Raw genomic sequence first — 12500 nt, forward strand, 5'->3', positions numbered from 1 at the left:
AAACTGCCCTATAGCAAACACCAACCTGTGCCTACGAAGAAATACGTGTTCCAAGTCACCTGCAAGAGATGCAACAAATTTTACATCGGAAGCACAACGCGATTTGTACATGATCGCATTAAACAACACCTGAACAACAACAACTCGTCCGTAAAAAAACACATTACAACGGGTCAAGGGGCAGCTAACAACCAAAACAGCCAAGGTGTTGATGTCAAAGCAATCGCACAAGAAAACGATCCTGTCAACTTGCGATTATTCGAGGAGTTCTACATCCGAAGGTGCAAGCCCGATCTTAATTCCCGTGAAGAATGCATCGAACTCTGAGACCTTCTATTTTGAACTATCTCTAACTGCTTTATCACTCATACTCATTAACGATTGTCCAGTTTGTAGTATATTATTTCAGAAAGAATGTATCGAACTCAGATAACTTTTATTCTATTTTATTTTATTTCATTTTTTCTTGAACTGCTTTATTTTTAACCGCTTCATCACTTATACTCTTTAGCCATTTTCCATACTATCGTATACTTTAATCACATTATATACACTCATTGTCTTTAATACTTCTATCATTCGCGTTACCTACACCACTTTTATATCACGCACTATGGAATATTTTCTTTCATTCCCTGATGACGCCGTGGAACGGCGAAAGCTCGGAATTAAAATACAGTACAGAGGCTCAAGGCCTTAATTGAATCAATATATTTATCTATTCTGAAATGCTACTGAAGGACAACTTCAAACGTTTGGGAGAGACAGTGTTTTACCAACGTGTTAAACACCAAGAAAAGAGTCGGAAACACTCCGCTGCGCGTCGTATTTCTGACGAAATGTGAGAGGCTTAAAATCAGTGGTACAACACGGACTCAAGAGCTTGATATACAATGGAGGACAAAAATCCTTGGAACAGTCATGGAAAACCTTGCTTCCACATCCCTAACTTATCAAATAATCAGATATAGCGTAATATGCACTTCTCTAACCACGTGGATATCGAGAGTGGCCCTCCCCTCCCCAATCCGAACAATGTTGGGATGACGAAACACTTTCAGGACAGGTTAATTAAAGTGTACAGGGCTGCAGAAACTACAACATTGCTTAGGGGCGAGGGGCAAAGGAGGAGAAATTAAGGCATAGTATGTTAATTGTCCTAAGAATTTTGTCCCCCGTTGTATCTTCACAATAAAACCCGGCTAAACCTAAGGAGGAAACGGACAAAAGAAAATCTAAAAACTCGAAGCTAACTCAGATCGGATGCTGTCAAACATGGGGCGTCAGCGTTGAAATCAACCAAAACATCGAAAAGTGGGCAATCGGTACGGGTATTTCCCTCGAAAGATTCTGGAACCATTTAACTAAAAATTTCGCGAGGAAAATGAAATTTTGAAAAATGAAAATGAAAGGTAAGAAATTTTTAAAAATTTGGATACACTTTTCCCCGTGAATTTCGCAAAATGCTATTTAATTTTTCAATGGAAATCAGTTCCAGAAATTCAAACCGGAAGTGTTAATGAAATGGAACGTGCCTACCGGCGGCTTTGATCTCCTATGTTGAAAACGTAATGTTAGTAGTTGATGTTAGTTAGCAACGAGTCTGAGAAGTTTCTGTTAACCGTTTCACTTCGACAAGGCATGGCGCTCAAAATGCGCGTAAGGCAATATGGGTTGATGACGTGTAACATTCATACAATAGGTTAAAGTATTGATGACGTAGTTATCCAAGCTCTGCTTAAAGTCTTCAAAAATCGAACGATTTCTGTAAACTGCGGGAGTTTCGTGTTTAATCGTTTCAATGTAGTCTCGCCAGTATATCTGAATGTTCTTAAGTGACTTTGGATAAGAGCGATGCGTAGGATTTCCAGCGGTAACCGGCACAAACATCAGTGCTTGTCCACGGAATTTCAGTTCAACAGCAGAAAACAAGTACCTGTGTATCGACCACCAGCTTACTTTTTCGTATTGAACACGGTAAGGAAAAAGGTGTTGTATGGATTTATAATGGTGCGCGTTGAAAACACCATCAAACCATACTGCGGGTATCACCAATGATTTCTCGGTAATCCCACAAACTGCTTCTCTTCTTCCAAATGTCCACCAGGCACCGTGATGTACCCCATAGTTCAGGACACCCACTACAGGCTCGTAATCTAGGAGCCATCGCTCTACCACCCTGAACGGCTTATGTTTCTCCATCTTTGGAGGAGTAAATTCGTTAAAAGTAAGAATTACATCTTCGTCTACAAATATGTAATAATGGTACCCTGGGGTTCTGTTTATTGCAGCAAAGTAAAGAACATTTCGTCCTGTCCCCCATCCAGTGTTCGGATCAAACAAATAGGTGATGTGTGATGAATTTTGATCCTGACACTTGTTTTGAAAACTTAACACTATAACGTCGCAGTTGCATGTATCGGGATTGCCAATCTCAGAAGAACTAGCTAGGTTTAGAGGAAGGCATTGCTCGGTCTGGGTAAGATAAATGAATGTCTTGGTGAATTCCACCGTTGTCGTTCTCACTGTGGCATTCGCTTCTTCGCTGACATTAACCTGGGTTGGTGTTATCTCTCGACTAACGGCTTTAGCTGCCAAAACAAAAGAGTTCAAATAATTAATAGCACTCAATATCATATAAGAGGTTTCATATATGAGCGATGGCGAACAGTAACTGCGAGACTATGCGAGAAGGCTAGACTAGCATTTTTCCTCGCGGACCCAACGTATTTCGACTTTCCATATCGTGAAGCCGAGACTTGGTAATGGTAATTCTTTATTTATAGTGACAACTCTACTTAGCTAAAAAGCCACCTCACAGGAAGCCCACTATTAAAATAACATAACTATACATTACTTAATAAACAAGTAAACAAAAGAAAATAGAAACTAGAAACTAGTTAAAATGTAAATACATAAAATTCAAATGTTTATTTACAATAAAAGATGCAAAAACATACCGTTGTCAATATATTAATGTTTTTGCAAATCTCTTGCTATCCTTGTGGTGCTATTCTCTTAACAACAAAAAGAATTTGATCTAAACGTATGCGCAGATTAGTTAACGTCAAAGTCGACTATAAGTTAGGTGAAAGATACATGCCATATCCGGGACTACGTTCGAACGTTGAATGCTTTTCCTTGTGGTAGAACACAACACATAAAACGCATGCGTTCCAACGTTGCTAATGTGAAACTCCGCTGTCGAGATCAGATCCACGCTTCGCTGGGGATAGCAGCTATGTTTCAGGTAACGTCAGTTCTCCCTTTGTTTAGTGCAAAGAACGTTACTGTGACTGCTTATCGTCTGGAATGTTTCAAGAAATGTCGTGTGCTCTTTTAATTTATAACTATTGTGTTTCTGCCAGGGTGCCAATAAAGAATGAAAACATATTGCTTCCCCTTAGCAGTTTACTTGTTTCTTCTTCTATGGAAGAGAGCCAAAAGTTCATATTCAGCCGAAACTTTCCCGCGTTAGTTGCTTGTAAAACTAGTAAATTTGCGACAAAAGAAACTTCGTTATTATTGCGGCAGACTCCGTGGCGCTTAATGAAACTGCCAATTAATTTCATCAGTCTATGACGTGACTCGGTCACCGATGTGGGATATAATTTCCGTAAAGTGACGATTTCTAACTTCAATACTTCTCGTTGAAGCGTTCCTCAGTTGTATTACTCGATAGCATTGTGTATTAGTTTGACTTGGTTTTATTGTTAACGCCAAAGCTGGCAAAAGAATATGAACGCACTATTCCGTGATTTGACGTGATTATTTGACAATTAGATTAGTTCTTGTTTATCGTTGAAATGAAAATATGCGTTTTGAATTAAACAAAATCGTTCCTTTTCGACTTTTCAGCAGATATTTAACTTTTATATTCCATTTATCTCCAGCAGTGAGTAAAAACAAAAATACACGTTTCTTATATTTTCGAGGGAACAAAACTATCTTGTTGCATACGTTGATATTGACGAGGAAAACAAATGTATCAAGTTACAAACGGCGGCGTGATAAGTAAAATTGTCACATTTGCTACTTCTACGTATTGATTGAATATAAAATGAACGAAACTCAACGTAAAATACCACAATAAAATTTAAAACCGTCTTGACAAACGGTAATTGTAAGTTATTTTGGGGCCTTGAACGAATACACAAACATGGAACATACACACTGCTAAGATTATGTCTTATCACCTTTTGTCTGCTCATATTCTGCCAAGGGGAAAGGCTTAGTTGACTACCCAAGGAGAGAACGGCATGGGTGAGGACCTGTGTGACTACTGTGTCAGAGCCGTAAATTGCACTATGCACTATCTAAGATTGTATCACTAGTTTACCTTTTTTAGCAGTTGGCAAGCAATCGAGACCCGAGAAAGCTTTGTGAAAAAATCGAGACCACGAGACGCACATATATCCGCTAACAAAACGAAGCTGCCAGACCCGTGAAGTTTAACGATAACTTTTGCGAGAGCTATGATTTTTAAAAGACGATGCGATAGCATAGTCAAATGATAGTCGCTAAGAAATCTTTAAATATTGGCTAGCATGTTGAAAACATCTTGCGAAAAATTCTGGAGGCCACACTCGAACATTGCAACTCTCTACCTTCGTAAAATCTTAGACATGTTACGGAAACAGCTGGTTAAACACAACGCGGGATTAACTTCCATAAGTGCTTTGTATTCCATGTATAGGGAAAGTCTTCTACCATAATCGAAACATGTCCTACCAATTAAGTTATCAAAACTTCAACAGTCCTTACCTTTTCTGTAATTTGTCTGTCTCCCTCCAATCCCCGTGTTGTTCGACGTGTACATGAACAAGATGACGAGAATGAGAGTAAGGAGGAAACCTATGATTTTACCTCGCGTTATAAAAGACATTACGGATACCGTTTGGCTTCAGCACGTACGTTTAAACTAAAGCAAACTCGAAATATTTGAATTTCGATTTGAAAATATTGCGCGACCGAGGGAGGCATGCAATATTCGCATAACCGTGACAGCGCGGTAGAAAATAAACAATGCTTTCAAAATTGTCCTATTAATCAATTCAGACAAAGACGCGTTTGAAATTGCCTTGGCTGTTTCCAGCGGGGGATGGTTACCCATGGAGGCCAGCCTGACATATCATAGACAACAGAATTTATTCGAATTTCGGACTGGTAATATTATTACAATATCTCATTGCATTTCGCAAGCGATGTAAAATTCTCTGTTCAGAATTAACAGCAAAATAAACTCTTAGTCTCGTCCGCCAATATAGGTCACTAGAAGAAAAAGAAAACAGATAAAAAACCTTCATAATGGATTCAAAGTTTAATAGCGTCCAAATGAAAAATTTATTTAACTTATTTGGACAGTTCCCTCTGAAATTAATTTGAAAATTGGACTCCAAAAATTCTTCTCACAGCTAAATTTGACTCGGACTACTGTTTCCTCGAATTTTGCCTGCGTTGTCCTCGGAATGTGTTTCATCAAAACGGTTTTCAAACTGGACAGCATAAAGTTATATTAGATACACATTATTGAAGAAACGTTGACAATAGAAAGGCATAAACCACAAACGATTCGACACTGTTTTTCTAAATTCCTCCGGTCTGAAGAGCTTTTTCGAAAAGTTCCGTTTTCGTGATGGATTAGTGCGGACGGACGGAAGGCCTAACCAGAATAAATAAAGCTACGTTTTCAATTCCTCACTACACCACTACTCTTAAATTCGAGAAAAAATAAAGTTTATGTATGTATGTATATTACTCTGCCCGATCTTTAATCAAACAGAAATGCAAAATGACCGGTGAATGATGCGTTTTCAAATTTCTCCGGCGTAGTGTGGACGGAAAACATTTGATGAGTTTTCAGAGTAAAACTTCCGATTTTTTCCTCCGGCGTAGTGTGGCGCCTAATACTAATTTACATTTTCTCGGACCGTGAACATGCATTAAAACGGTTTACGGGATCAGCACGGTAAAGACATACTCTGAAGACGTTTATGGCCTTTGTATGGCTTTATTACTACCTTGGTTATGGTATAATTGAAGAAACTGCAGGTTTGCTAGAAATGTCCGAGTAAATACGTATGCACGGGTGAAGTGAGGTAACAGCTATGGCCGGCCGGAGTTGCTTCTCACTGTAAATGAACAGCCAGTCGCAGGATCTCTTCTTTATAGTTCGTGTCCACTAACTGTTGCAAACTTGGAAATGTCTCGAAGCTCTTAGCGTTCAAATTGTACTCGTTTGAACGTCAATCATTTATAAAAAGGATTCATAATTTGATTTCATTGCAACATCATGGAAAATCCACGGATTCCAAAATCCTTGGCTCTTAAAACCACGTTTAATCGATACGCTTGAATAACGCTACAGACGTTACAGAGCTTAACTAGCTACTTTTAGTTATTTTAAATAAAAATACTTCAAATAAGTTTTAATAGCATAAGTCCTTGCCGGCCATAGCGTAGCAATGTGTACAAGTTTATTGGCATGTACCAAGTATAAAAAAGAATTAAAAGAGCGAAAAGAACTTGAACTTTAGTGCGTCCTCTTTCTCGCTAAAAAATAGATTGTTTTCACTGTCACAGAATAAAGGAAGTAAATCGAAAACCATTCGCTGGATTAAGTCAAGAAATTGTAATGTTATCGGAAATGAATAAAGAAGACGCTTCTACAAGCTTAGGGTGTCTGCGTTTTCCCAAACTTCAGATATTCGTTGAAATATTTCGCACAAATTTACAGAGCCCAGTATGCACCGCCATATTGGTGCAGCTTGGTAAACCAATATGGCGGCCGGAAAATAGTGGAACTTACTTTGCTCAGAGAATGGCGACTGATTATCTGTACTGAATAAACAAACATTTACATAAGCACTTTTCCTAACACTTAAACTTCTAGAAGGGCTAAAAACCACGAGATAAGAATATATATTCTTTTACAAATTACGCGATCGTAGCTTTATCTCACACACCACTCTGAATAACTCCAAAAAACTCTGAAATTCAAAATGCGCTGGTTTCCAAACGAAGCACGCTATTGAGCTGAAAAGTTGTAAACAAATATAAATTTAGCAGCCCTTATTTATGCCTGACGGGGATAAAAACTTTGGTGGCTCTTTCGTTGTGGATTTTTGAACATGATGATGTCACGCGAAAACGATCTATCGTCGCAACCACAGTATAACGCCAAGTTTCACTCATTCCCAGTCCTGACCCAGTTCAATCATCAAAATATATTGTGCCCCTCCCCAGACTCCAAGAGCGATTTATATTTCCGGACGAGGTAAATGTTAAAAGCTTTCTCTCTTCGCTTAACTGTCCTGAAATTTTGTTTTTTCTGTCCTGAAAATTTCCTGGAACCAAAACGAAAAACAGAGCTTCTAGAAGGTAGTTCCAAGAGGTATTGCTCTTGGTGAGGCTTTCCAGTGAAGTGAAGCGGAAATTACAGTTAATCCTCTACCATTTTACCTAAATTTCTAGAATGTTTAACTAAATTAAAACCAGCCCTGTGCCTAGTTGTTCAAAAGGTAGGTAATGCTATCCACCGGATAAATCACTATCCAATGGATAAGTCTTCCCAAAGCAAACCACACTATTCGCTGCATAGTAATTTATGGAGTGGATAGTGTTATCCACTTTTCGCACAACTCAGGCCAATGATTGGACGATCAAATCCAGTGCAGAAGACTTGAAATGCTCTCCTCGCATGATGTCGACTGTTGATGTGGGGAAAGGCGTTCATGTTGTTGTTGTAATTTTCATGGCGTCTTTCACATCGACTGACACCAGAGTATAAAGAGGGTACTCTGTTACATGCTGCACTGTGTACTTGAGGGAATTCAGACCGTCCGTACTCATTCGCTTGACAGAAGTTTTAAGGCTAGCAAGGCTGTAGGTGGATTGAAAAGAAATATATCTGTTAAGATGGCCTGGGACGGGATGAAGCGGAATGGGACGGGACGGAACGGGATGGAATGGGATAGAATTAAACGGGACGGATGGGACGCGATGAGATGGGTTGAATGAATAAATGAATGAATGAATGAATGACTATATGCGTGTCAATGGTATTTAGCGTTAAAAAAGCTAATTGGGGACACTATTTACACATTAAAATATATCTTAGCTACATAAAGTTAAAATTATTTACAATTTAATTCGAGCAAACCTTAAGTTGGTCTTACACAAATTTCTCTCCCAAAAAAAACATTTTTTCGAAACATAAAGATTCTCTGACCATTCTCCGACCTTTTGCAAAACGTATTTTGAAATGATTTTCCTCTAATTGCTCCTTGATTTGCGTTTAAATTACGAAATCTGCACACTGGTAGCTATACTTTAACATAGCAACGCCCCTAGCAACGGATGTTTACAGTCCAAAAGTACTTATAAAATGGATTCAATTTAGTACATTTGAATTATACTTGACAGGAATTCTTTAAAGATTTGTATTTATGCGAATTTCTCTATCACTATGGTCTGCGATGGTAAAGGATGGAATTAGATGGGATGGGAGAAGACGTGACGGGGCGGGACGGGACGGGATGGGATGGGATAGAATGGGACAGAATAGAATGGGATAGGATGTGATGGGATGGGATGGGATGGGATGGGATGGGATAGGATAGGAAGTAAAGGTATAAGACAGAAGAAAATGGGATGAGATAAATCGACAAATGTGAAAGTTTACAGTTTGAAAGGTAAAACCATTCTACGTTCCTTCAAATGTCGTTTGTGTTGAATACGACTCAGGATGAAGATATATCTCTCAATGTACGAGGCATAGATAACTGTACATACCGATTTGGATTGGCCCCAGTGCTGCGGAAGTGAAAAGTTTTCAACATTTTGTACCTGCCAGCTTGCATGGATGGTCGCATAAGCTTGAGCTCCTTGGCAGTAATTCTGGTAAACGAAACATGTGTGGTTAGAAACCTTGTTATTCATCAACTTGCTGTTGATCAAGATAAATTACATTAGCTACTGTAGTGATTTTGTGAAGCTGAAGTTTCGATCGTAAGCTCTTCGTCGCTGAAAACAATGCATGGAAAAGCCGGATTTTTGCGAAAGCGGTCAAAAAGAGAAAAAGAATATTAAATGAATTTCACAATCGAGTTGTTATAGGAAGTTGAAAATCGTTTGCTTGGGCCCCGTCCACACTTCGCCGGAGAGATTTGAAATCGCAGCTTTCACGAAAAAAGAGCTTTTCGAAAGCGTTCTTCAACCGGAGAAATTTGAAAGCCCCACAGCTTTGCGATTTTAGTGTGGTGGGAAAACATTTCGAAACCGGAGCTTTTCAAAAACGATGACGTCCTGATAATCATGTGATTTTAAAACCCTAATCCTTCAGGGCGCACTCAACCTATTCTGCCGTCGTTGATCGTTGCGTGTAGTGTTTGGATGGGAAATTAATCCGTTTTCGGATTGAGAAAACGCCGTTTTCGAATTTCTCCGCCGTAGTGTTGACGGGGCCTTGTACCCTCCTCTCATGTGTAAGACAGCAAGCGACCTCACTGATTTGTTTATTAAAAAACACTGATTATACCTTTTATAAAGGTCGTCATCTTCTCCTCCCCAGCCCCAAAACTCGTTTGAAAAGCCATTGATAAGTTCAAAGTGTTCCCTCGTAAAAGAACCAGCTCCTCCAAAAAGACGTTGATATGGCAGACTGGAAAAAAACAGACAATCAGCTCATAAATGAGCAAACTATTGACTTTCACTCAGAAACTTCATGGCCAGAGTCAGCAGACATTACTATTTTTGTTAATACTGGAGGAAATTACTGAGTTGTTTAGGAGAATCCGTGTTCATCTTCCACTGAATGTGACCTTGTGTATCTTGTGGTTGTCACTCGCAAGTTTTTCTTGAGTGGGGCAGGGACGGGGGAAATTATCTTAAACTTAAATCCAGTCTCGCTCTCCCCAAAGTAATGAGTTTAAAATTGATTCAGTCAAGCACTTACCGGTAATTAAATTTATCGACAGCTACTGACAAGTGTCTGGGAGATGAGGGACAGGTGTATTCATTACGATCATCCTCTGGTATTAAGTCAACATCGTGAAATACAAAGCAGTCGTATTGGTCAAACTTCATTGATTCGTTAAAGCCAATGTTGAACAGTAATGCACGGTTAAACGGTGTATTTCCCGCCTGGTGATGAAATTATTCATGTTAGCCAACGTTTTCATTCATATTGTAGGTGACAGAATACCAACAGGCCTTCTATTTCTCAATCGTTCGAGTCGGAGCTTGCATGACGCAAGAACAATATTCCCAAAAAAATTCATCATCCATTTTGGGCAAAAGCCCAAGCCAGAGTTAAATATTTATTAATATGTTCATTTTTTTAGTTTGCTTTCGAAACATTTAAACGGAAATTGTCCGCCAGAGATGCATGATTGATTATGTAAGAAATAAGATTTCTACTTAACAAGAAATTGTTTTTTTATTATGCAATGTTAGCTCTCTTCTAGAACAAATCATTGTACTTTATATCTCACAGATGGATCAGACCTTTCCAATACTTTTTTTTCACAATTTGTCGCATCGAATTCTTTCAATATCTTACATTCAACCCACAAAAAGTCCGCCCCCGATTCCAGTTCTTATATTTGGAAAAGAGACATTTCCAAATAGATCACAATTATTACTCCTGGTATAGCTAATGACAATTTTAGTTATTCTACGTAAACTTACCTGTTCTACTACAAAGATTCTGTAGTCGACATTCTGTCTCTTCAAGAAAGGGTGCATTTGTCGAACAAATATTGATAGCTGTTGATAACGATTACGGTATGGAATTATTAAGGCCATCTGTGGAGAAAGTATCTCTTCGTTAACAAAGGACAAATAGAAAACCTAACTATGTCGGTTTTACCAACCGACACCTGTACTAACGCGTTATCGAACACACAAGCTCCAGATCTTCGATTGGCAAACATATGAAACAACATGGAGTCGAGAAATCAACTATCGCGGACAATTTTTCGGTCCTCAAAAAGTGCCGGAATAAGCTACACTACTTTTTGTTGTCTAATCACTCTGCAGTGAAACGAAACAAAATAATTTCTAACTTAGTATAAGTAAGAAAACATCAGTCATATAGGAGGGGGCATCTCGTTTATTGATCAGACATAAATTGCCCTAGGATAGTTATTAACACAATAAACGTAATAAACAAAAACACGGAAATTTACTAAAAAAAAAAATTTCCAAAATGAACGGATCAAAAGCGGAGATGCCGTCAAAGTGACAACTCCTAACGGACAAACTCCTTAAATATTAACTTCTTAGCATAATTACGTAACTTGCATACCAACGAATCTACATACCAGCACAAAACTATCTTACAATAATAACGTGAAAAATTATATATTTACGAAAAGTTGTTTTTTCTCAAAATCTCAAACCATCATTGAACGTGCAATCGGACTCGATTCGCGGGAAACTTTATCATTAGCACAATTATCGCGCACGTAGGAATTCCACCTAATGATATTTATAACTCAACTCTTTAAACAACTTTGACATTTAACGATTTTTATTCTTGATAATGATGCTGGATACATCGAAACGTCGAATAACGTTACTCCTTATATTTCTTGTTAAATTACAAAAACAAGAAAAATATTTAAGATACACTGTAGTATGCACGCTCTAATTGGTCAATAGATGCGTTTAGGTACGGCTATGTTAACACGGAAAAAGTCCTCTATTGCTTAAATGATGCACGCTGATATCACTAACATCAACCTTAATCTCTGCAAAGATATACTTTACATACAGCAGAATCCAAAAATCCTTTAAAAATTCAAATTTATAGTTAAGCTGATCAAAAAATGAAGAAATTTGGATAGATACCTCACCTTGACTCTGGCTTTGCATTCAATAGGTTTCCAACATCCGCCATTACTGACCCAGCCGCCATGCACAATAGCCACTTCCTTCTCTACTTCTTCCATTCTAGGAATCGACTCGTTTACATATACACGGCCCACTGAAATATAATCAGTTGGATATATTTTGAGCTTATAATATAAATGTGTAAGTTATGTTACATTTTTTCTCAATTATGGACTAAAAGATTGTTATTAGTATCGAAAAACGGCTCTTTGAGCCGGTCTTGTATGACAAAATATGCTAGGTTTAGAAACATAAATTTCCGCGGGGCGACTATCAGGCTACTCGAAGATAAACACTCTATTGTCTTAATTTCTCACCACCAAATTTTCTTCCGCGCTCCAGTTCAAAAATCATATTGAACCATTTTCAACTTTTTTAGAGGAAAGGCGTGAAAGCCAAATGTAAAATTTGAAAGTGTAAGAGAAACAAGACAGATTGTGTCTTTTAATTTTTTTTTTTTTTTTCTATAAGCCTGCTTTTTTACAGAAAAATTTTTATGGACGAGTGCTATACATCCGGGTATTTTCCTTCGACAAAACAATAGAGTGTTTCTTCTGAGGAAATATCGGCTGATAGTTGCTCTGCGGAAATTTGATGTTCTTGAA

General features: G+C 38.2%; 2 protein-coding genes across 2 annotated transcripts in view; both read right to left on the reverse strand.

Moving 5' to 3' along the window:
• Positions 1 to 1626: 1626 nt before the first annotated feature.
• Positions 1627 to 5071, reverse strand: LOC145492718 (uncharacterized). The gene is made up of 2 exons (XM_081472117.1): positions 4765 to 5071; positions 1627 to 2591 (listed from the first exon to the last, which is right to left on the reverse strand). Exons 1-2 carry the CDS (start codon positions 4883 to 4885, stop codon positions 1627 to 1629), a joined length of 1086 nt encoding a protein of 361 aa, XP_081328243.1. The 5' UTR covers positions 4886 to 5071.
• Positions 5072 to 6616: 1545 nt separating this feature from the next.
• LOC145492017 (beta1,4-N-acetylgalactosaminyltransferase A-like) overlaps positions 6617 to 12500 on the reverse strand; it is a 10300-nt gene continuing 4416 nt past the window's right edge. The window contains exons 2-7 of the mRNA XM_081471332.1: positions 11859 to 11989; positions 10690 to 10806; positions 9956 to 10143; positions 9539 to 9661; positions 8794 to 8898; positions 6617 to 7882 (exon numbers count right to left, since the gene is read on the reverse strand). Of these exons, the coding sequence (XP_081327458.1) occupies positions 7732 to 7882; positions 8794 to 8898; positions 9539 to 9661; positions 9956 to 10143; positions 10690 to 10806; positions 11859 to 11989 (815 nt within the window). The 3' untranslated portion in view covers positions 6617 to 7731. The remainder of the gene's footprint in view (positions 7883 to 8793; positions 8899 to 9538; positions 9662 to 9955; positions 10144 to 10689; positions 10807 to 11858; positions 11990 to 12500) is intronic.

This window comes from Orbicella franksi, chromosome 7 (genome assembly GCF_964199315.1).
Source record: "Orbicella franksi chromosome 7, jaOrbFran1.1, whole genome shotgun sequence".
NCBI classification, from domain to species: domain Eukaryota; kingdom Metazoa; phylum Cnidaria; class Anthozoa; order Scleractinia; family Merulinidae; genus Orbicella; species Orbicella franksi.

Excerpts from the sequence above, each read along its gene's own strand:
- LOC145492718 (XM_081472117.1), bottom strand. The coding sequence starts at position 4,885 with ATGTCTTTTATAACGCGAGGTAAAATCATAGGTTTCCTCCTTACTCTC. Across the intron at positions 2,592-4,764 it reads ACAGACAAATTACAGAAAAG|CTAAAGCCGTTAGTCGAGAG; the intron begins GTAAGGACTGTT and ends TTGTTTTGGCAG.